The 26,449-nt window shown below is 40.4% G+C and overlaps 1 protein-coding gene across 3 annotated transcripts in view; it reads left to right on the top strand.

The window, feature by feature from the left end:
• The first annotated feature begins 2,136 nt into the window (after window positions 1–2,136).
• Window positions 2,137–26,449, top strand: part of plpp1a (phospholipid phosphatase 1a) — a 91,364-nt gene continuing 67,051 nt past the window's right edge. For 2 of the 3 annotated variants that reach the window (XM_080420516.1, XM_080420515.1), the window contains exons 1-3: window positions 2,137–2,744; window positions 9,973–10,127; window positions 21,095–21,375. In XM_080420516.1, the coding sequence (XP_080276642.1) occupies window positions 2,687–2,744; window positions 9,973–10,127; window positions 21,095–21,375 (494 nt within the window). In that variant the 5' untranslated portion in view covers window positions 2,137–2,686. Of the gene's footprint in view, window positions 2,745–9,972; window positions 10,128–17,474; window positions 17,627–21,094; window positions 21,376–26,449 lie in introns of all 3 variants that reach the window. The other variant, XM_080420517.1, reaches the window with a different exon arrangement.

Genomic DNA, 26,449 nt, shown 5'->3' on the forward strand with positions numbered 1-26,449 from the left:
GGATCGGGACAAATATATTGAATACGAACTATATATTTTTTGCAACAGTGTAAACATCATCATGGTCATGGGATTTTTAGAAGAATTCCAGTAACATTCATGCATTATTTTATCCTAATAGCCTAAATATAATGACTTTTTAAGGTTTCCTATTATTTTTGCACAAGCAGTACTTTGAGAATCATTGCAGAACTTCCCTTAGTTCCTTGCATTATGCATTTTAGTTCCTTACATTGTGCACTTTAGTTATTTAGTTATTTAATTATTTCCCTTCCTTGACTGATTATTTTTGTCCATGTGATATGACAGCTGGACAACAAATGTCTACACGGAAGTTGATGATACAATAGTCAACTTCTGTAACTGAGTCATACATGTCTCTTTTTTATGTTTTTGTTTCCTCCAATAAAGTAAAAAAAACTGCAAGCAGTGTCAAAATATGAGATCGTTTCATAAGCCTACATGGCTTGACTATAGACCATATAGACCAGTGGTTCTCAACCTGTGGGTTTGGACCCAGGTCCCCACATGATTTTGGAGGGTCCCCAGATGACAGTGAAGTGTCAATTTAAGACCTTTTTAATACCTACCTAACCTATCAACAAACTACAATAAAAACTGCAAACATTAGCCAAATTGTCAAATAATATAAGAAAGAGGCAGGAACTTCTACAATTCTAAGTATTTGTCAGGGTGGAGGGGTCCCCAGTTCAAATATTATTATTTTGGGGGGGTCACAGCCTGAAAAGGCTGAGAACCATGGTGACACTCATGCTGGAGGGCCCTTTGGTTTTTATGGTAGGCTGACGACTTATCAGCTGGTAGATTTCACTACTTCCCAGGCTGATTTTTGTTTCCAGTCCGCCCCATGGAGAAATATGTTATTCTTACTGATATGAATTTCCTTTTAATTCTCAAAACTGTAAGCAGTAAAGTCACAGTATCGAGTATCGACCTCCATGAAATGCGTCCTTTTTGTCCGTTCCAAGCACCGGTACTGTAAAATCCTGGCCAGTATTCATTCACATGACGCTCGTCTGTCACAAGCGTCATCGAACCACTTGTTCCTGGTTTGAGAATGTTTTACATTTACAACCAGTACATCTACATAAACGTTTAGATTTCAAATATAAAGTGCTGACCCCAATGCCACTGATGTAACAAGTTAAAGCGCTTGGGTCTAAGTACCCGTATCCTCCGTATTGTTCAATAAAAAGCATTTTAATCCAATCGGCGGCATGATGACAGTCATGTTTCAGGGCTAGGGTTTGACCTACTTGAACTGGTATCAATTCACTCTGCAAGTTGCTGATCCGGTCTGGGTCAGCAACCGGATACGGAAACGGAATGTGCTGTGCGAATGGGTGAGCTGAATGTGTGGAAATGACCGGATACAGTAGGTGGGCTCCTCTTGACCGGATCTGACTGAGGACTGAACAGAAGGGGAGGCAAACCGATCTACAACAAGCTCAGCTGAGCTCAGCAACAGTCACAGTGCTTCGCTGGGCTGCGGGAGCGACGCGCGGTGAGCTTGTAGATCGTCTATTTTCGCGCGCAACCAACCGATCGTACGTCTAAATCACCCTGTTAACCAGTGGTGGAAAAAGTACTCAAATTCTTTACTTAAGTAAAAGTATCAATACTGCAATATAAAAATACTCCGTTACAAGTAAAAGTCCAGAATAAAAAAATTACTTGAGTAAAAGTACAAAAGTATTGGCATCAAAATGTACTTAAAGTACCAAAAGTAAAAGTACTAAATATTTGAAAATAGCAGATCTACAAGCTCACAACGCGTCGCGGTGCGACGCGTTGTGAGCTTGTAGATCGGCTATTTTCAAATAGCCTGGGTATAAAATAGGGCTAAAGTGGTTAATGTATGTTTCATTATATCATAGTTTATATCTGAAAAGTAACTAGTAACTAAAGTTTTCAAATAATTGTAGTGGAGTAAAAGTACAATATTTGCCTCTGAGATGTAGAGAGTAGAATTAAAAGTATTGGAAATTGGAAATACTCAAGTAAAGTACAAATACCTCAAAATTGTACTTAAGTACAGTACTTGAGTAAATGTACTTAGTTACTTTCCACCACTGCCCGTCGTCAGGGAAAGTAAAGTAGGCTGCTTGGGGAGGAGGAGCTAAATAAGGGCATTGATCGACCATGAAAGCTGCTGGTCGAAGCCTGGCGACTAGGACTACTAGGGACACTGCTTCTTCTTCTCCTGGGACCACCAGACCAGCAGCAGCACTCCGGGGGTCCGCGGGTCCTCCTCCTCCTCCTCCGCCAGAAGAAGAAGGGGCCTGTCCTGTTGTTTCTCTGCGACGATCATGATTATAGATGATCTAATTTAGATCTCCGGGTGTTCTTCTACTTCTATTCTCGACGCGCTTATAACCGTATTGTCTCTATAAAGGATCTTTATGCAGACGACACTGTTGTCTTGTTTCAGGACAATAGCCTGTTATTCACTATTGTTTGCCCCATATCGTCGCTCTTTGACGCATTAATACGACCCGTGACGTCGTAAAAGGACTGGAGGAGCTCCTTCGTTGGATTATTCTGTTATTTATTATTATAGGAGGGAGAGCGAGAGCGAGAGAGAGAGAGAGAGAGAGAGAGAGGGAGGGAGGGAGAGGACTAATAAGAGACTGAGAGAGAGAGAGACAACACACACACAGCAAACATGTTCGATGCAAAAGGGATCCCGTACATTCTCCTGGACCTGGCATGTCTGATTCTAGGTATGTATTATTTATGGAGATCTACTTTCTTGTAGAGAGAGAGAGAGCCTTCTTATTCAGCTGTCATTATAGTGCGGGTCACGTGTGAAGGGAGTGGTGGACTGGACTCTATAGCCTACAGCCAGGCCATGGATTATACCAATAAGATGTAAATATTGAATGCAAAAACGTGCTGGGCTGCTTTGTGTTCACTTTGCACATTATTTTAACGTGTGACTGCATGATGTTATGTCACTAAAAAACAGCCCATGTGTATGTATGCCTTATTCATAACTGCAACTGAGAGTTTCTGTTATGCCCTGATATGATACTTACTGTATTTGTATGGTCAACTACACGATATATATGTCTATTGCCCAACAAGCTACGCTTTATATAGGTATATTGGTTTCTATTGACTTAGAGTCTAAGTCAATAGAAACTTTATTAGACTGTCCTCCTGCATTATCTAATCTGAGGCGTGCTGCTGCTCCTAATTGACCTTGTGTTTTGCAACATTTTTACATGAAAGATGCACTACAATGTCCAAATGTCAAATGTTTACATATAACTTCAATTAAAAAAAATATATATATATATATATATATATATATTGTCCAACCCAGATAATAGCCTGGTAATAAGTGCTCTAATTGTCATTTATGTTAAAGTAAATATAAATGTTAAATATACATACATACATACATACACACATACATACATACATACATACATACATACATACATACATACATACATACATACATACATACATACATACATACATACATACATGAATGATACATACAGTATAGGGATATAAGTGTACAAATGAACAACAACAACTGAAATGGCAAATAAAGTAGACTTTTGTGCTGGGATACTAGTATAACTCTGCTAGGCTGCTAGTCTACCTGCTAACAGTAGAACTAGTTATACTAGTAATACAGTGTATACCCATAACTAGTTATACTGCTAGTATAACCAAAACACTACTGTGAAACCGCCCTTTTATCAATGAAGTTAAAGTTAGAGGGGTGCAGCTTCTGGTTAATATAGAAAATAACTGATGTCATGATCAACCAGAAGACTATACCATCTGATATTGATACTAGTCTAGGACCTGGCTAAGATATGTATGCACTTAATTTAGGAGAGATTATCTCAACTGTTCTTGGCTAATATGACCCCAAGGAACAACTTAGGAACTATGAGAAATTCTCTATCCGGGGCGAAATACTCGGAAATGACCACGCCCCTTTTAAAATGACCGCTACTTCAAACATGGCTCTATCTTCTAAACCGTTGGAGCTACAGATTTTCTGAGGTGCTCAAAATGTACACAATATTCATGTTTAGGGAAAAATAGAAAAGTGTAAATGTCAAATTTTATATTTTATTACAGAACAGCTTAAACAAACGGCTAAAAACGGTCAACTTATTTACAGTCCAGGGCCATAAGAATATTTTTGCGTGAATCAATCTAAAAGCACCACATTTGTCCCAGATGTAACCCAGGGCATGCTGATTTAAGAGTAGAACCCATTCCTAAGTATACAGCTACAGCCAGTACATGTGCAACAATGCTCAGCATAAAATGTAATCCTATCATACTAGGTGTATAGAATTTGAACAATATGTATTATTGTACATTGTACATAATTGTCTTGGTGTAACAACAGCACTGATACATAAAGTACTACACACACACACACACACACACACACACACACACACACACACACACACACACACACACACACACACACACACACACACACACACACACACACACACACACACACACACACACACACACTATTAGCACAAAACAACAATCATAAAAAACAAAAAGTGGTGGCTACAATATTGTGTATATAGTGTGTATGTCTATCTATACACCCTTGACTAGTATGATAGTATTCAATTCATGCTGAGCATTGCTCTGCATACTGTACTGGCTGTTGCTGTATAATTTGGGTTCTACTCATATTATTCTATTGCTTCAACATCTATACACAGGTTGTTTCTTTTCTTCAGTTTGATCTTAACTCATTCCAAAAACTCTGGATGAAACTTTATGTTACATAACATTTTTTATATATGCCATATTTGTAATAAGCAAATAAGAGGGCTCTAGATGGATTCAATCATAAATATGAGCATTCCAATGTGTTTCTAATGCTCAAAAAGCATAAAATAGACACCAAGTTTGCCATAAATGACAAAGATTAAGGTAAGTAAAACAAATTGTTTAAAAAAGAAATCTTTAAAATATGCAAAATAGAGGTCCAGCCACACCCAGTCATAAAGATAAGCATTCCAACACACCCAGTCATAAAGATAAGCATTCCAACATGTTTCTAATTGTCAAAAAAGATTTAGACACCAAGTTTGCATTCATAGCTCATCTGGTTCAAAAGTTATAGACAAAACCTTTTTCAGATGGCGGCCATATTGGATTTGGCCACTATGATGACCTGGAGGGTTGCTGGCTCGGGCATGGGTTCCACAAACATGAGTATTCTGAACATTTTGAGCACCCCAGAAAATCTGTAGCTCCTACAGTTTAGAAGATAGAGCCATGTTTGAAGTAGCGGTCAATTTAAAAGGGGCGTGGTCATTTCCGAGTATTTCGCCCCGGATAGAGAATTTCTCATAGTTCCTAAGTTGTTCCCTGGGGTCATATTAGCCAAGAACAGTTGAGATAATCTCTCCTAAATTAAGTGCATACATATCTTAGCCAGGTCCTAGACTATACATATCACTGTATCTGCTGAGCTATAAAATAGTCATTTTAACTAGTTGATGTCCAGTCCCTCACATTGGACATAGCAACGGAAAGTCAAATTATTACAACTCTCATTTCTGGCTGGTATTCTCAAGTATTTATTTACCTTAAATTGTTTTACTTAATTGTTCTGTAGCGTTTATTTTAGTTTTCTAGTTTCTTATGTCACATTTGAAAATTGTTGTGCATTTTTTCATGTTTCATTTGGGCTTAAAATGTGCAAAATATTAGGCACAAGTTCAGAGCACTTTAGTGCAGCCTGAACTTGAACAACTGTTTCCAACTGTCACCATACTCACTCAGGGACAAGTGAATTCATTACACACTGCAGGCAATGTTTTGAAAACCATAAAACCTGCGCTGTCATTCACCCAGCCCACATCATATGACTCATGTAACTACACCATTCATGTAACTACATGCCCTTAATTAGTCTAAAAACAATCTCTGTTTGGTGTCATGTAGTCATCATAATAACCACTTATCGTTAAGTTATTATCAAGGTATTTATAGTTAAGGCTTGGTGCGAAATTAAATACTTAACCATAGAGCTAGAAGTTCAGTGTAATTGCACAGCTGGTAGGTCTAACATGTCACATCTTTGACAGCCAGCCCCACAGAGTTCCAGAGAGGCGTTGCATTATGATTTTCAACATATGAATTATTGTATTTTAAATGCATCCCTTTTGCTTTTTGTAACCATCCCGGGCTCTGTATATTTTCAGTTGTGTAGTCGACACACAGGGTTTTAGTCTGAGATGGTTTTAATCTTATTATCTATGATGGAGACTGGTGACTCATACAGCTAACAGCTGTCTTCAACCACACTAAACTACCCTTTACAATCCTAGGGGTTAATTTGACCCTGAGACTGCTGTACCACATGAGAACCACATGGACACGTAAGGGTCCATGTGGTTCCATTCGTTACAGTCCGTTAATAATAATAATAAGTTAATAATAACTATTTTGCCATCTCATGCTGTTCAGATGACTGATGATGATGATGATGAAGTAGACCTACTTCTGTTCAGAGAACGTCATTCATTATAGTCAGTCTCCTCTGACAGAGCCATACTTCTGTTCTGCTCTAGACCAGTGGTTCTCAACCTGTGGGTCGGGACCCCCAGGGGGATTTTTTTGGGGGGGGGTCACCAGATGACAGTGAAGTGACAATTTAAGGACTTTTAAGACCTTTTTAATACCTACAAAAGACCATCACTGCATCAAACGTAATCAACATACTATGAAAACTGCTCAAACATTGGCCAAATTGTCAAATAATATAAGAAAGAGGCAAACATTGTGAAAATAGCAGATTTACAAGCTCACCACGCCCACACTGCTAGGCGTTGTGAGCTTGTAAATCTGCTATTTTCACAATGTTTATCTGTTGAACTGAGTCAAACAAAATGTAATGTCCTACATTCCAAGTGCTTGTTTGGGTGGGGTGTCCCCAGTTAAAATCTGATTATTTTTGGGGGTCCTCAGTTCAAATATGATTATTTGGGGGGCCTGAAATGGTTGAGAACCACTTCCCTAGACAACCTTAGCTACTGCATCCCTATTCATGCGGTGCATGCGCGTGAACGAGCGCACGCACACGCACACACACGCACACACACACGCACACGCACACACACACACACACACACGCACACACACACACACACACACACACACACACACACACACACACACACACACACACACACACACACACACACACACACACACACACACACTGTCCCATGCATGCATGCTTTTATGAGATGTCATTCATTGTCTTTGGTTTTGTTCATATCCTGTTTTTTTCTGATGAACATGAACATGCTGAGGGCTGTTGACAGCACAGTTTCCTGAGTGGAAGTGGTCTTCAGTTCATTGTTGACGTTCCTGCTAGGGAGTTTCACACCGTCCAGAACATGAATGAACTGCATGCGTTCCTGTTCCCGTCATGCCTTGCATGTACTATAGCGATAACAAAGGGGTAAATGAGGCGAGCCAACCAGGCATAAGACAGAAGCATTACGCTCAGACTTTGGACTGTCAAAACCACTTAGCGTGATTTGCTATCTTTACGATGTTTTTCCATAGGCGGGTAGCTACAGTAACTAAGAGACCACAGCACTCTGCACTCTCTTCCACCCTGCAGTGAAGAGGACCTTTCAATGTGTTCCAGGGGTCGGCAACCTTTTTTGACATGGGTGCCATGTTTTCATTTTCTTGATAGTCAGTGTGCCATGTCAACATTAAGTTGAATTATGACACCACACATCAAAATGTAATATTTCCAAATGATTTTGATCGTCCATATACTGTACGTAACAACCTTTTTTTTTCTTTATCAGGATGTAATGATCATTAGACTCAGAGCAATAACCCACATATATCTCCCAGACTCCCTCCCCAGTCGGAGTTAGGAGTTTGAATGAATGTAGAATTATGTGCAGCAGTGTTGATTTCGTCGACTAAAACTATGACGAAAACTAAATAAAAACTAAATAAAAACTATGACTAAATATATTGACAATTTCGTCAACAAATAAAAACTAGACTAAAATGTTAGTGAGGGACTAGTGGAGAAGAGATCCAGTAGAACTAAAAGACAAGTTATTTTATGTGTAGTTGCGCTCGGGTGTTGCGCTTTGAAAATAGCCGATCTACAAGCTCTGCGACGCGTTGTGGGCTTGTAGATCGGCTATTTTCAGCATGCAACCAAGTGTAAAATCAGCCATCAAGGCACCGCCAAAATACATTTTAGTCGACTAAATCAACTGTAGATTTAGTCGACTAGAATCTTAGAATATTTAGTCGACTAAAACTAGACAAAAATGAAAACTTTTCAGATGACTAAAATATGACTAAAACTAAATGGAATTTCATTCAAAAGACTATGACTAAAACTAAATCAAAATTTTGCTGACAAAATCGACACTGATGTGCAGGATGTAATTTGTACATAGATGTGAGGGGACTTAATTTTACTGACTAAACCTCTTTTTTTATATATTACATTTTAAAAGGAAAAAAAACCTCTCTCACACACTTATGCCAGGGTGCCAGTGATCACCCGCTCCCCTGTGCCAACGTTGGCACCCGTGCCTAAGGTTGCCTACCCCTGATGCATTCTCAGTGTCAGATGGACCCGGCAGCAGGGTTCATTTGGTTACATTTGCACACTCTCTGGATCAAAAGAACACCGAGGTTTTTTACTGTGTGTACTCCGAGTCCTTACCCTTAGATTCTGCTGTGTCACGAGTAGATAATGATGTCACACATAGATGATAGTGCAAAGCATGAAAGCGATAACAGCGATGACCTCAGTGATGTTCTGATGCTAAAGGGATAGTTCACCCCCAAAATAACTTATTTTTCAATCGATTAGTCACCCCATGGAGACTTGAATTCATGGATATTTTTTTGTTTTTGTCTCATTCCTAATAATTTGATGACCGGCAGCACAAAGAGTCTCCTTTGTGTCTCCTACCGGAACCGCTGCCTATACCGGTCCGCTGGTCATCACATTATTGGCTTAGGAATACGACAAAAACTAAAAAAATATCCATGAATTCAAGTCTCAATGGGGTGACTGATCTTGAAATTAATATTTTATTAGACAGAAATGAGAAAACAGCACGAGTACAGTCACTTTGTCTAAAAGGATAACACCAAAAAAGTCCTTTTGTTTTCATTGGGGTCCTAGGTCCTAGGTATTCAATTCATCAACTCAATCGATAGAGAAAAAAAGTCATTTTGGGGTGAACTATCCCTTTAAGGCAGTGGTTTTCAACCAGTGGTCCGGGGACCACCAGTGGTCCTTGAGGGAGTACCAGGGGGTCCCCAGCAAAATGTGTTAACATAGCGTCACAATCATTTTTAACCACTTAGCTTTGGCTATTCAAAAATAGCAGATATACAAGCTCATAGCGCGGCACCGCTATGAGCTTGTAGATCTGCTATTTTTGAAAAACCATGAAAAAGTGTGCATATCTTTAAATATTTATTTTTTTAAAGCAAAAATAAACTGATGTCTTTGCTTCTGGGGGTCCCTGGCACAAAAGATTTTCAAATGGGGGTCCGCGGCCAAATGTATATCAATTTAGGGGTCCTTGGCATGAAAAAGGTTGAAAACCACTGTTTTAAGGCAATCGATAAAAAAATGCAATCGATAAAATCGATAAAAAAAATCATTTTTGTCTGTAACAAAACCCTACTGTATAACAAGAATGCCATAAACATGTCATATGAAAATGCAACACAAGTATTTCCATTTTTGTGATGTGCCAATATTCTACAAAACGAGACATAATTGAAGTATATTACTGTTATACTCCAGTCCTTTGGGAAAAGCTGTTATTCTGTTGCTTTGTTGTTTTGACCTCTGACCCCCCCCCCCCCCTTCACCTTTGACCCTCCAGCCTTTAACCCCTCATGACCTCCTCTCACCTTCCACAGGGGGTCTGCCTCTGGCAGCGTTTAACCTGGGTAAGATCCGCCCCTACCAGAGGGGGTTTTTCTGTAACGATGACAGCATCAAGTACCCTTTCCACCCCAGCACAGTCCACTCCAACGTGCTTTACGGCGTGGGCTTCACGCTGCCCATTAGCTGTGTAAGTAGACATAGAGTGTAGGTAGGTAGGAAGTCGAGGGAAAGTTCACATTATGTTTGCCGTATAAAGTGGCTGTTAGTTAGTAGACGTATTGGAAAAAAAGGTCACAGAGCTGCTGGCAGAAACGGCAACGTTCCTCAAATCATCATATTAAGCCATTTAGACTGGGAAAGAATCTGTGTGTCGTTTTTTAGATTTCTTTGGGCTATTCAAAAATAGCAGATATACAAGCTGGTAGCGCGGCACCGAGTGCCACGCTACCAGCTTGTAGATCTGCTATTTTTTTTTTATTGTGAAAATTTGTGCAAATATATAAATATTTTAAAGCAAACATTTTTAACTCAAATCTTTGCTTCTGGGGGATTCTACAAATGTTTTATTTTTATTTTTTATTGTACGTTGCTGTATCAGTGTTTCTCAAAACTTTTTCATGTCAAGGACCACCCAAATGATATGTATTTGGCCGCCGAACCTGCTGTTCCAGGGACCCCCCCCAGAAGCAAAGATTTGAGTTAAAAATGTTCCCTTTAAAAAAGAAATATATATATTCAAAGATTTGCACAAATTTTCACGATTTAAAAAGAAATTTGCAGATCTACAAGCTCATAGTGCGGCACTCGGTGCCGCGCTATGAGCTTGTAGATCTGCTATTTTTGAATAGCCCAAAGTATAAAACTAACGCTTAAAGTGGTTACACACTGATGCGTTCCCGGTCTTATTGGATTAAACGTTCTTCTGACCAGACAGGAGACAGCTGGCCGCTATCTTCCATCAACCCAACAGCTGCATATGATGGTCGTTTACAATGGGTCACTTCTAGCCAGAGATATGTCTAATAACGAACGACTCAGACCAGCTGTCCTGCTCTGTCATAGACAGTGTGACGTTTTGTGTAAATGACACCGATGACATGATTTGCTGAGGAGGAGTTCCACCAAGATGTTTTTGGGTTATGTGTTGTACAAAATATGCATAGATAGATGTGCAAAGGAAGGATGTCCACTTAAAAACAAATGATTCATTCTCATCATCTCGTCCATTTTCTTTTTTGCTTTTACTCGTCATCATCATCAGATTTTTTGCTGGCTCCATAAACGTTGGATCGTAGATCAATAACAGAGAGTGGTCTTCCATTTTGCCTCCATTAAAGGTAGGCTAAGTGATTTTCTTTGGTTAAAATAAGTGTTGAATAGCTCTATATTCTGATAGTAAGCACTCCTGTAGAGTGTTTGGTTCAGTATCAGGAGTCTCCATGTCTCTTCATTCTCTGGTCAGGAAACCAATTTTATCCAATCGAGATAGAGAACTCAGACAGGATACAGATTAAACAAGTGCAATTGGAAGTGATGACGCTAAGACACAATTGGAACTGGTACATTACAAAAATGAAGCTGATAAATGGGTACTCTCTCCTGATTGGCTGAAATGTTGTCACCTACCTGAAAATGTATTTTCTGTTTATTAAAGATCTGGAGAGACGGGGAGACTCCTGTGACTGAACAAACACTCTATAGCAATGACTACTATCACAATATAGAGCTTTAACCTTTTAACAAAAAACTTTTTGTTTTAACCAAAAAATATCACTTACCCTACCTTTAACTGTTCAGCCCTGCAGGGACGAACAGTACAGCGATGTCCATTTTGTAATGAAACAAAATGCAGAACAGCAGGTGGAATGAATAATACATACACTATTAATTGTACCCTCTTTAGTTGTTGTTGTTGTTGTGGTGGTATTATTGGCTACAGTAGATTTGCACATTCATTGGTAGATTAGAATTTGTCCTCTGCATTATTTACAAATCCCTTTAACAGCCCAGGAAACAGTTAGTTGGTTAAATGCCTAGCTCAGGGACACTTCCACACATGCTGTGTGGAGCAGTGGTTCCCAAACTTTTTTCATGTCAAGGACCCCTAAAATTGACACTTATTAGCCCGCGGACCCCCATTTGAAAAGATATGCCAGGGACCCCCAAAGATTTGTATGGAAGTACAGCAGTGATTTGTGATTTTCAAACATTTAAAATTTTAAGGACCCCTACCTAGTTGATACCATTTCATCAGTGTTAATTTAACTCAGAGAGTGTACAAATGGAACCAAATGGACCTGTGGTTCCATTTGTACACTCTCAGAGTTACAGACACATAAGGGTCCATTTTGTTCCTATTCCTAACTAGCAGTCATTTGGCTGGGGACCCCCTGGAACCACCTCAAGGACCCCTGGGGGTCCGCGGACCCCACTTTGAGAACCAATGCTGTAGAGTAGACTGGGCGGACTGGGGGAGACCAGGGGTCTTTTTTCAGGCCAAGGACCCCTTAGCTGAGAGAGAGATGAAGCAGGGACCCCCCACTACGTATTGGATTCATGGTTAAATGTGTGTTTTTTGACATTTAACCATTTAAACCGTCAATACTTTGTAAACTTGACCTTTGGCTCTGTACTTGGTCTGCTCTTTTTTTCCCATTGACAACAAACCTCTTGGCCGAAAATAGCCGATCTAAGAGCTCACAAAGCGTCGCTTGTAGATCTGCTATTTTCGGCTAATGTTCCCCCTCAGAATAGGGATGTGAGCGTTGAAGTGGTTAATGTGAATTTGGCGGCCCTCCCTGCAGTATCTCTGAGAACCCCCTAGGGGTCCCGGACCCCCCCCCCCCCCCGTTGCTGCCCCGAACAGAATGTTATTCATCTAATCTTCAAATCTAGCAGGCCAACAGTGGAAAACACCTCTGGTTGGATTGATAATGATTTATTCGGAAAGGGAAATTACACTTTCACCAACCGAATGAGGAAGTACCAAAGTTTACTGGCCATAATCATAAATCTAAGGCCATTATAAATGGGTGTAATATCACAAATATTTCAAAGGCTATGGGCGAGATTCTTAACATCATAAACATCAAAGGAACATCCGCACTCAAAAAAAAAAAGTTTAAAGGAGGAGTTCACCCAAAAAATGACTTATTTTATATCAATTGCACGCCTCATGAAGCCTTCAATTCATGGATTTATTTTTGTTTTTGTCGCATTCCTAAGCCAACAATTTGATGACCGTGTGTATTTCCGGTAGGAGACACAAAGAATCTACTTTGTGTCTCCTACCAGATACATTAGTCGGTAGGAGACGGGAATCAAATTATTAGCTTAGGAATGCAACAAAAAACAAAAACAAATCCATGAATTCAAGGCTTCATGGGGTGTGCAATTGATATAAAATAAGTAATTTTTTGGGTGAACTACTCCTTTAATAAACTTTTTCGAGAGTGTGGATGTTTTGCTCATGTAATATCATAAAGACCACTGTGGTCAAGATGCTTGTTTGGCCCATCGTTCTCTCATACAGACTCAAAGCAACGTATCAGCCTTATCAGTGGAGATAAAGCTGATATGATCATTATTTAATTTTGTCCTTCCGACTGATTGAAAATACATTGGGAATGAAATTAACAACATTTTTTATTTGTCAATTACTTGTCCGAATCAGAATCAGCTTTATTGTCACATCACAAATTTACAGAAGTAAAAAAGTGGGTGAAATTCGTTTTTTTTTGTGAGTTCTATCGTTTTGTTGAGGGAAGAAAAGAAGGGGGGAAGGGCAAAGAGGAAGAGAGATCAACCAGAGAAAACAAACGGTACATATTTACACATGGAACCTGAGATAAGATATAAAGGTGCGTGAGCATAGCAGCAGATGTATACTGTACAATACATGATATACCAGGGGTCCTCAACAACAAATCTTGAAGGTCCACAAATACGTTTTTGAATAAGGCTAGGGTCCGCACATGCACGCGCGCTGTGCCCCCCCCCCCGCGCGATTTTTTTAGGGTAAATTTTTTATTTATTTTTTAATTATAATTTTCCCAGGGTCCACAGAGAGGTGTCCCGCGGTCCGGTCATGGACCGCGGTCCGCCTGTTGAGGACCCCTGTGATATACTTATGGACGTTAGTTAAGGGGCGAGAAAAACACCCAAAAAAGACAAAAGTCAGCGCGTTGCACATGGGATTAAGGTGCAAAATGTCAGCGTGTGTCGACCGTATAATCCACATAAGGTTGACCGACACTGTCCGACACTGTTGAATATTGAACTGAAACACTGTTGTTTTATGTTGAACTGAAACTTCAGACTGTTACTTATGACAGCAGCACGTTCTGCCGCCTCCCTCCTGCTTTGTGTCCAAAATAGCTGGAATTCAGCATCAGTTTGGTTCATAACTGGGACAGAAAGTGCTGCTGACACACACACATTGTATTATTGTGTGTGCAGTGCGTGTCTGTTTCTGGCTATTGTCTCCTGCCTAATGCTGAGTTGAGTACAAGTCAGAGTTCAGCCACTGTGTGCGTAGTTTAATCCCTTGTGTCAGGGTTGCTGTAGGGTTAAGGCCTTATCCAGGTTTTTTTGGGTGGATTTTCCAGCTGTTTACCATTTCCCATTGTCAACCTGTAAATGCTATTCATTCATTCCAGGATATTCTTGGCAAAAAGGTATTTTGAGGGCTCCTTTATTTGACTAAAAGTGAGGTATGATTCTCGCATCATCTGGTAGCTCTACAGTTATGGATTGTTGAATATAAGTTAAAGGGACAGTTCACCCCCAAAATGACTTTTTTTCTATCGATTAGTCACCCCATGGAGACTTGAATTCATGGATATTTTTTTGTTTTTGTCAAATTCCTAAGCCAATAATTTGATGACCGGCAGCGGTTCCGGTAGGAGACACAAAGAGTCTCCTTTGTATCTCCTACCGGAACCGCTGCCTACCGGTCCGCTGGTCATCAAATTATTGTCTTACGAATGGGAAAAAATCCATGAATTCAAGTCTCCATGGGGTGAGTAATCGATAGAAAAAAAGCATTTCTTTGGGTGAACTATCCCTTTAAGATAGAGGACTTCACTTTGCTTGTCACCTGCGGGAGAATTGTCCTATAGTCTGCGTGCCTGGTTGCCATAGTTACACGATGTATGATAAGCAAACCACAACCGTTGATGGTTTTGGTGAGAAAACAGGAAGTGCAATTGTTTTTGGAGCGGAGGACTTTATGTGTGTTACATTGGCTCAGACACACACAACACTTAAACATTTAGAATCTTTAACCACTTGTCTTACGGCCTATAATAACATTTTCAAAATATCTTCACCTATAAAGACATGCCCAAAATAGGGATGGCAGGTTGAAAGTTGTTAACCCATTAAAACCAGGAAAGCATCTGTGTCATTTTAGATTTCTTTTTTTGCGTTGGCTATTCAAAAACAGCAGATGTACAAGCTCGCAGCGCGACACGATCTGCTGTTTTGTAGAATCGCCCCTCATTTATTTTTGCATAATCGTCATAATCGTATCCATTTTCCAAAAATAGTAGAAATAGCTGATCTACAAGCTTACATAAGCTTGTAGATCAGCTATTTCTACTATTTTGAAAATTATTAAATATTATCAGTAATTTCTTTGTATATTTCAGTCATTTGTCATATTATCTGCCCTGTGCAATTTTTGATTATGAAGCCTAAAAGGCAAACAGAAATGTAGTTTTTTATTCATTTGTTCCAATGTTCAATGGCCAAACACACAATTAAATCCTTAATCGCAATTATTTGTGTGACAGCTAATCGTCAAGTTAAATTTGTAATGGTGACAGCCCTACCCTCAGGTCTTAATCCGGGTTAAGGAATAAAGTCAGTTTGCCAAAAGAGAAGAGCAAAGGTCATACACAGTAAACTCTGTGGGAGAGAGATATGAAGAAAGAGAAAGTAATGGTCAGTCAGAGCAGAGAAACTGAGTGTGTAACATGAGAGCCAGACACACAACTTACTTGGGTGTCTGATAGGATCGTTTAGGTGTCCCAAGTACAGGTAAGGACAGCCTGATAGCTGGAACACAGGCGTGGGTCTGTTAGTAAAACACCATCAGACACTAGCCTAGATAAACTCCCTGATACAGGACGACATACTGTGTGTGAATGATACGCTCATTGAACCACATGAACCCTACTGTCCGTATTCCATATAAATAGTCGACACACAGGCTCACAACACGACGCATTGTGAGCTTGTAGATCAGTTATTTTTGGCAAAGATGTTTAGTGTGAAGACAGGAGGGGGCCTAGTATAAAGTCCTCAGGGACTCAGAGTATAGGGTTTAAGAGATTCTTCTGCCTACACATACGTCATGTCCTAGAATGAGCGAATAGGGGAAGGGGATCAACGTCATATGATGCCTTTGTTTAGCCCCAAAAAAAACGTCAGCTGTCCCAAAATCGGGCCAAACAAAGGTGGTTATTGTTGGTCAAAAACCCGGATGTGTGTCTCAAAGAATAGGGAGGATATCATCACACGTGGAAGTTCAACCACTGCATATATTAACCACATATTTAAAAAAAATGAAAATATCTGAAAATAAATCGCAGATCTGCTTGAAAATCAAATCAAATGTATTTCATTTTGACATTTTTGTCTATAATGATTAATATGCCCAAAATAGTACGGATGCCAGAGTGTAAAAACAAAGCATGAGAACTCAAGAGCCCTATAAGGTATATTTTGGCATATGTATAAAAAAAACGATATCTTTTGTGTCTGTCTGTGTGTGAGTTTTTGCAAGTTTGGGATTTGGGGCTTTTTCTACATATGGGTGGGTATAACACCCACTTGTGTCTAAATGTGTGTTGTCATGCTATCACTAACCGTGCCCATGTTAACCTCTCATTCCTCCTGTTCCTGACAGCCAGGAAGGACCCGCCCGCCTGGCTGCAACTTTCCTGTTTCCTGGGTATTATTTCTCTAGCTTGACCCCCGTGTTTTAAAGCTGCAATCCGCAACTGCATGTCTTCATTGCTAAGCCAATGATTTGATGACCGGCAGCGGTTCCGGTAGGAGACACAAAGAGTCTCCTTTGTGTCTCCTACCGGAACCGCTGCCTACCGGTCGGCTGGTCATCAAATTATTGGCTTAGATATGCGACAAAAACAAAACAATATCCATGAATTCAAGTCTCCATGGGGTGAATAATCAATAGAATAAAAGTATTTTGGGGGTGAACTATCCCTTTAACACACTCTGACTCTACCATACAGTACACATTGTATTGGTCAAAATACAATTTTAGACAATGGAAAAAAAAGTCACGGATGGCAGCTTTAATAAAATCTCTGACGTTGGTCTTTTGTCTTTGTGCGTCTCAGGTTCTTCTTCCCTCCAGCATGTCTTCATCACAAAACAGCAGTGTTGCGTCATCATCATGTTCAATAAGCAGTGCCTTCAGTGCCTTCATGCTCTTATTATAACTTAACAATAATAACAATTTTTCTTTTTTGTGCTTCTCTCGTTGCTTTCCCCCTGCCTTTAGCCGGACTCCCGTTTGCGATACTCACAGTGCAGCACAAACCTTTCTACCGGGGCTTTTTCTGTAGCGATGATTCGATCAAGTACCCGCTTAAAGACGACACCATTTCCTATCAGTTGTTAGGGGGCGTTATGATCCCGGTCACAGTGCTCACTGTAAGTTGCATCTGTTTTGTGTGTTTTGTGTGATAATAATATAATAACAACCTCTGTCCTCTTTTTTCCTTCCTTTTATTGGCTCCTATTTTATTTGTCTTTGGCCACTTGCTTTACCTTTTATTCTAGTGATTCTCAACCCTTTTAATCTCTTTTTTATTATTTTGGCTTTTTATGCCTTTATTGAGATAGGATAGGACGCGTCATCCCAAAACCTACACCAATAGAGCATCGCAGTTCCCGCCCACTTCCTGGTTTTTCGTGGTGCCGGAAGGAACAACTCAATGCATTTTTCCCATTGACATTTCCAAAAATATTTATATCTATTAATTTAAGCCTCGAATCAAGCCATCATGACATGACATGAATCATGACAATAAAACGTTTTTTTCTGTGATTGTTTTTATTTTATATTTAATTATATGATATACTATATTTAATAAATACCCTTTGTTTTGCCGTTTTCAACAAAAAAAAATCACAGAATCAAACGTTTTATGGTCATGATTCATGTCATGTCATGATGGCTTGATTCGAGGCTTAAATTAATAGATAAAAATATTTTTGGAAATGTCAATGGAAAAATGCATTGAGTTGTTCCTTCCGGCACCACGAAAAACCTGTGATTGGCCAGTAGCAACTTTGAGAGTGGCAGTTGGGTCAAACGCTCTCACCTAAACATGATTTACTATTCTGTCCCTATCGGTACATAACTCCAACGGCGCTGAGTCGGCCCAAGCAAACTTCGCAACGTTCGGCACGGCGACTCACTCGCTTTAGCTCGCTCGGTCGGTGGTGCCTCGCGTGGCTCAAGTTCCGCAGTTGTTGTACGCAAAGGCACTTCTGCGTTGGCCACAGAAGGGGGGCGTGGTTATAGCACAAGTTGTATAGGCTTTAGTATGTCGCGGATAGGACAGTAGGCTGACGGGAAATGGGGAGAGAGATATGGGGGGGGGGGGGGTGACATGCAGCAAAGCCCGTCGGGATCGGGACTCAAACCTGCGATACGCTGTCAGGCGACCGCTACGCCAGCGGTTCAGGCCAACCCTTTTAATCTCAAGGAACCCCAGTTTGATATCCATTAGGATACGGATCCCCATTTGATATTTTCTTATCTCTGGGACCCCATGCAATCCTCAGTGTTATTGTGACTCAGGGACTGTACATATGGAAACAAATGGACCCCATTTGTTCAGTCTCGGACCCCTACATCGCCATGGAAACCACTGTTTTATTTTACATTCATGTCATTCCCCTCCTTTATCAACGTGTTAACCTATAGTGACAATCTGTGTTGCTAAGAAGCCATTCATGGATCTTTAGCTCTCTCTCCGTCTTGTGAAAAAGAATGTAAATAGCGTCCGTGCCTCTGGCTTAGAAAGTGGTCACAGTCCTCTTTGGGTCTGAACCAACTCTATTTGTTTCTATGCAAACACAGTAGTACACAATAGACCTTCCCTACGTCTGTACTTATTCAGAAAGAGGTTTTTCTCTTGATGTTAAGCCTGGATTCCAATGTCTAGTACTCTAGATAATATCAAAGAGAACTGACACAAAAGACGGTCCGTCTGAATATGCACGTAGGCACACACAGGCCACACGTTACTCATAAAATTGCAGGCTGACGTGCCGACGCACAGTGTTCATTATCAACGATACAAGAAAGAGGCTTCTTCAATGCACGTTTTAACTTTATAAATAGACAACAGAGCATGTGTAATTATTATAATTATAATAATTTAGTTCCCCTTTTGTTGTCGGCGTTAGTAGTCACTGTACATGGAATTTGTCATTCTGCATTTACCCAGCCTAACTATTAGGAGCAATGTAGTCTCTCAAGACTCAAGGCTGTTGGTGACAAATGCTTGAAAAGAGGGCCTCCATCTGCTTCAACAACTTCTCTGACGCAAATGTACCTATTTCAGAGGCAGCCTCTGAATACATTTGCGTCATACAACTCGTCCCATATCCCCCCCTCCCGCTCCCTGTGGTTGAGCAATTTATAGATGAACAGTTTATTTGTAAAATGATCAATCCAAAGTTTAGACAAGCTGTGGATTTGATGAAAGCAATAACAGGAGTGTGTCATCAACTCCTTGTGGATGGAGGGAGCCCTCCAGACTGATTGCATTAGAAATGTTGCGAAACAAACACGTTTAGTAATCAATGTCCTCAAGGACTTGGAAACAGTGACGTTTTCTAATGAGTTTCATACACGTGGGCACGCACGAGCGCACACACTCAAACCCTCTTGTGTTGTCATGTTAAAGTAGGTGATGTTTCAGCTTGAACTGGATCTGCTTTGTAAAATACCTCTGTTTTTGTTTTGTTTTTTGTTGTTTTTAAGAAAGTCTCATTTTAATTTGTCATTTAAGTGGACATCATCCTATGACCATCTATTGTTTTCAATTCGGGAGTATTTACCCTAGCAGGGTCAGGTGTAATAAAAGATTACAGGTGAAGATCAATATTGTTTTGTGGTGGGCACTCCTCTAAGATGTCACGATCACATAGGTTGCTCCTTCCAGTTCTACCTTTTTTTTTTAATTTTCTTTTCTTTTAAAATAATAACTTTTACATAAATTATTATGCTGCCGGCTATGCCTCCATATCTGTGAACTTTACTTACTGTCAAATATGTTTAATTTTGATATATCCATGTTTTATTTATATTTCAATATTTCTTACTTTGCTTTTTTGTACTGAGAGCAATCAAACAAGTAATACTCTGTAGTTGTACTGTCTGAGAGCGATCAAACAAGTAAGACTCTGTAGTTGTACTGTCTGAGAGCAATCAAACAAGTAAGACTCTGTAGTTGTACTGTCTGAGAGCGATCAAACAAGTAAAACTCTGTAGTTGTACTGTCTGAGAGCAATCAAACAAGTAAAACTCTGTAGTTGTACTGTCTGAGAGCAATCAAACAAGTAAGACTCTGTAGTTGTACTGTCTGAGAGCAATCAAACAAGTAAAACTCTGTAGTTGTACTGTCTGAGAGCGATCAAACAAGTAAAACTCTGTAGTTGTACTGTCTGAGAGCGATCAAACAAGTAAAACTCTGTAGTTGTACTGTCTGAGAGCAATCAAACAAGTAAAACTATGTACAGTAGTTGCAAGTCGTCGCTGTGGACCAGGAACCTTGTACATCTTTTTATGTTTTTTACATAAATGAATGCAAACATAGATCTACAAGCTCACAAGCTTGAAAGAAAGGGGTTAAGTCTGTCTTTTACCAATGACAATCATTAACAAGAGCTTGTGACTAAATAATAACTACATTGGATCCACTGGAACACAGGTTCTTTTTTCCTATTTCCTGAAAAGAAACGTTTCTTTTAAACACAAGGTTTCCCCACACAGCAACGAAGTGTACTTGTCCAATAATTAATTTGATTCTTTTGCACTTCATGCTGTCCCATAATTTGTAAACTAACCCATACCTCTGTATCCGTATCTCTCCTAACCTACAGATGATCTTTGGGGAGTGTCTTTCAGTTCACTTTAAGCGCATCAAATCCAAGTCGACTTTCACCAACAGCTACGTGGCCTGTGTTTACAAAGCTGTCGGTACGTTCCTGTTTGGCGCCGCAATGAGCCAGTCGCTCACCGACATAGCCAAGTATTCTATCGGGCGGCTCAGGCCGCACTTCCTGGACGTTTGCAAACCGGACTGGAACCTCATCAACTGTTCAGCGGGCTATATCGAAAGCTTCACTTGTACCGGAAACACCAGGATGGTCAATGAGGGCAGGTATGTTTGTGCTTCTCTGTGATGTACGTTTGTATTATACAGCTATGCACTTTCTTTTCACTGAGTTATCTAACCACATGAACCCTAGTTGTGTCCATATTCTGGGGGAGGCGAACATTCGGCAAATAGCTGATCTACAAGCTCACAACGCGTCACATTTCAACAAAAAAGTTTGGTATAGAGGGGGAAAGTATGGGGACACCGGTCAGCAAAGAATATAAGGTTAAGCAGATAATAGTTGTATGCTAGTCAATAGTTTAATATGACTAAAAAGGCAAGATACATTCTGAAAGAAAGTGTCATGCACATCAAACGTAAATGAAAAGAATTCTGTATATATTTATGTGACTTGATGACAGGACATGATGCAGTTTCAGATAGTGTGCATGCAACAATGAGAACGACATTTCAATTCCTTTTTTCTTTTTCTCAGTTCACTTTTGGCAAACCACAAGTAAGTCTTGCCAAATGACTTGTGGTTTGTCAGAAAGTGTCTTTCAAGGTTCCCGTTCTTCGACCACCGCTGTGCAGTTTATGATTAGACAAAAAACATTTTCCATTCGTCATTACAAAACAAAATATTATCTCTCCATTTTGCGTTGGACATTGCATGTCTTTTGTCTCGTGGCATCTCCTGCAGAGCTCTTTCTCAATACTCTTGTCTCATCTCGTTAGCTGTGGTGTAAAAGCAATACTTAACTGGCTCATCGGGTCATATAAATGTTGTGAGAGGAGGTGATATTCACGTCATTGTTGGATTATATACCAGCAACATCAACGCCAATGATCATTAGTAGAAAGTAGAAACAATAGTGCAAGTTCAAAGTCAATGTGTTTTATTTAGCAAATCAAGGCTCAAGGTTCATTTTATTTTGTAAATAAAATAGCCATAAATGAAATAGCCGATCTACAAGTGTAGATCTGCTATTTTCAAAAGATTGCTATACATTTGAAAACTTGAAATGGGACATTTTGCATAATGAGTACTTTTACTTTTGGTACTTTAAGTACATTTTGATGCCAATGCTTTTGTACTTTTACTCAAGTAAATTTTGAATTCCGGACTTTTACTTGTATTTCTATATTGCGGTATAGAAATACAAGTATGAAGTACAAAATGGGAGTACTTTTTCCACCTCTGGCCACAGCTGTGGTGGTTTAGACTCCATCATGTCCCTGTAGTCTCTTCTTGGCAACCCTGATGGCTTTCCGCAGGTCTTATCTGGACTTCCTCAAGGCCTCTAGGTCACTCTGAGCTTAGCACGGACTTCACCGTCAGATAATAATTATTAGGCTTTCTTCAGTGTCAACAACACACAGTATCAGTAAAGGTCGTCGTCAGAGACCAAACTCCACATGACGAGGCCAGTAGTAAAGTGTTATAAATCCATGGTGGGTCAGTGTGTCAGTGTACTAGTCTGTACAGGATCCTATTTCTGTCTGTCGGCATCCATTTTTCTCCTCAGTGGGTTGGCCAATCAATCTGTCTGCACATTATTTCATACAGAGGGAGGGATGGTCTTCCTGCTAGGCCTACGGGCCTGTCGCACCTCCAAGCGGTGCCTCATGGTGGACTATGCATGGCAGGGCCGTCCTCTTCCCTGAGCCAGGCCTAAAACCTGACCGCATACCACAAAATAAGTTTTGCCGCAGGCCAGTGTTGATTTCGTCGACTAAAACTATGACTCTCACAAACCTTTTTTCACTGACGAAAACTAAATAAAAACTAAGCTCTGATGACTAAAACTAAGACTAAATATATTGACAATTTCGTCAACAAATAAAAACTAGACGTTAGTGAGGAACTAGTGGAGAAGAGATCCAGTAGAACTAAAAGACAAGTCATGTTATGCTTGGTTGCGCTTGGGTGTTGCGCTCTGAAAATAGCAGATCTACAAGCTCACAACGTGTCGCAGTTCGACGCGTTGTGAGCAACCAAGTGTAAAATCTGCCATTACGACGGCATCAAGGCACCGCCAAAATACATTTTAGTCGACTAAATCAACTGTAGATTTAGTCGACTATAATCTTATATTTGCAAAAATATCATAAGATATATGTTTGAAAATAGCCGATCTACAAGGCAACGCGTCGCATCGCGGCACGTTGTGAGCTTGTAGATCTGCTATTTTCAAACATTTTAGTACTTTTACTTTTGGTACTTTAAGTATATTTTGATGCCAATACTTTTGTACTTTTACGTACATTTTGAACACCTTTTAGGCCTTTTACTTGCAACAGAGTATGTTTTATATTGTGGTATTGCTACTTTTACTTTTAAGTATAATATCTGAGTACTTTTTCCACCACTGCTATTACTAACATACTGAGAGGAACATCTAGAGGTCTAATGAGGACTCTTAGTTCATGTTATGTTGAAGGATGGCTATATGTATGTACAGTAGTCTGGTCTAACTGTGTCTGCTAATCATAAACACAACAAATAAACGCTGCCATAGAGAGGAGAGAGTAAGATAACCTGCTCCAGTCCAGATCATCTTACTGTAATGTGAGCACTTCATTGAGCACTCAGGATAGAAAGGTACAGAGGTCATGAGACAATGTCATGTACATCAGTGGGTCGGGACCCCCACATGATTTTTTTTGGGGGGGGGGGGTCCCAGATGACAGTGAAGTGACAGTTTAAGGACTTTTAAGACCTATTCAATAAAAAAAGACCATTACTGAATCAAAAGTAATCAACTCTAGGTGGGGTTGGCGAAAGGGCGTTTCTGTGTGGAGTTTCTATACTGCCTCCCCATGGTCAGCCGGGGCGCCTGGTGGAGGGGAAAGGAACTGGTTGGAATAACGTGTTCCTTCCACGCGCTACGTCCTTCCGGGGGAAACTCCCCCCTGTCAGGTGATAAGAAGAGGCCTGCTCACTCCTCATGCATTGAAGGAAGCATGAGCTCAGTTCTGGGCTCTCCCCAGGCTGGCAGAGGGAGAGTAGCGCCCAGGATTACAAGCTTAGGCTTTGGCACTGGGTGAAAAAATGGGTTACAAAATCTGTAAAAAAATACGGGAAAAAAAACTAGCAAGCTCGTTGCGAGGCGTTGTGAGCTTGTAGATCTTCTATTTTCACAATATTTGTCTGTGGAAGCGAGTGCTTGTTATCAGAGTGGGGGTTCCCCAGTTCAAATATGATTATTTTGGGGGGGTCGCGGCCTGAAAAGGTTGAGAACCACTGACGTACATAGTATGTATGCAGTCTAATATCTGATGCACTTTAGCTTTACAAACTTGTCATGACAGAGGCTTTGTCTCTTTCACCCATGTATGTGTGTGTGTGTGTGTGTGTGGGGATGACTGATCTATCCTGTGTGCATCGATGCACAGCAGGTGTGTAGGCAGGCAGGTAGCCACACCCAGCTCTGAGTCTAATTACTTTGACTCAGGCCATGTGTGACTACTACTCAGCCATCTACTACTCCACCTACTCCATAAAACAAATATAGAAAGAGAATTATGTGACATCACGGATCACGCCATTGAAAGTAATAGCGGCGGACCTCACAAGATGGCGCCACCCACCTGTCCTATGAACTCAATGGATGGGGGGGCCCGCCATGTTGTGAGGTGCTGCCTGCACCTTATAAACACCTAGAGAACATGGCAAAAGAAAATTAAGCATGTACCATATAGGCCAGTACTGGAGTGTTTAGCCTGCAACTGCCACTACAGATCCCATATAGACTGTGGCAAAAATGCCCTAATAAACAGATTAAATTTGGGAAACGTAAAAAATCTGCTTCAATCAATTTTCAGATTGTTACACCAACCCACTGAGGAGCAAAATGCATGAGAACGGTCGGCCACACAACTGCATACAAGTCCCCATCAGCCGATTGGTTGTTATGAGTGCTACTGTGGTTTCTCTTGCTGACACAACCTGACTGTTTAATTGACCACACACACACACACACATATTGGTGCACCAAGTCTGTATATTATGTAGGGTGCCATGTCATACTGTAGGCTACGTGTAGCCCAGACTTACTGGGTCTGCTGCTTACGTGTAGCCGAGACTTATTGGGTCTGCTGCTTACGAGTAGACAAGACTTACTGGGTCTGATGCTTACGTGTAGACGAGACTTACTGGGTCTGCTGCCTACGTATAGACGAGACTTACTGGGTCTGCTGCTTGCTATGTAGTCCTTGTACGTACCTACATACTTTTGTATACTTTTTGTTAGGCCTGCAGATCAAATCTGTCACCACAGGGATGGTTTAGAGGTCTGTATTGTTGTGACATCGGGTTGTGTTACTAGTGGGCTGTTTGTTGGGTCTGACTGGTGTCTCCACCAACACTAAACATGTTGGATATTGCATCTACTGTATACCCAGTTCATTGCCTTTGCCAGTAGAGCTACAGTAACTCTGAATGAAGCATGAAGCTAGGAGGAGAGAAGCAGTAATGGAAAGATTATATAGTTTGGCGTTAAAGCCCTAGAGACTATATTGTAAGATATCCGTCTGACACAGTTTTGTCATGGCTAAAATATTTGTATAGAGCAGTATTTCTCAACCTGGGCCGAGGTTTCTCTTGACAACGACACTAATGACCAAGGTAAGGTGGAAGTGATTGCTTATACTTTGGTTATACTTTGGTGCAGTGGTTCTCAAACTTTTTCATGCCAAGGACCACCAAATTGATATATATTTGGCCGCGGACCCGCATCTGAATTTGTTTGTGCCAGGGACCCCCAGATGAGAAAATGTATGTTAAAAAAAAAGCAAAATTATTCAAAAATGTTCCAAACATTTTTTATATTTTTTCAAAAATAGCAGATATATATCTGCTATTTTTTAATAGATGATAGCTGAACTAACGATATTATGGTGGCGCTGCAGGTTCCTCTAGCCCACAGTGCTGTCCAGATTCTGTACATCTGTTGATGAATGAAGAAGATAGCAATGTGAAACCCAAACCCAACATGAATGCCAAACCAATCTGTGCCAGGCAACCCCCTGCAGTGGAATGGTGCCCTGGTGCCCTACTGCACTGTAATATTATACCCCGACCCCAGAGTGTGTGTGTGTGTGTGTGTGTGTGTGTGTGTGTGTGTGTGTGTGT

This window comes from Gymnoscopelus braueri (assembly GCF_963280865.1).
Source record: "Gymnoscopelus braueri genome assembly, chromosome: 22".
NCBI lineage: Eukaryota > Metazoa > Chordata > Actinopteri > Myctophiformes > Myctophidae > Gymnoscopelus > Gymnoscopelus braueri.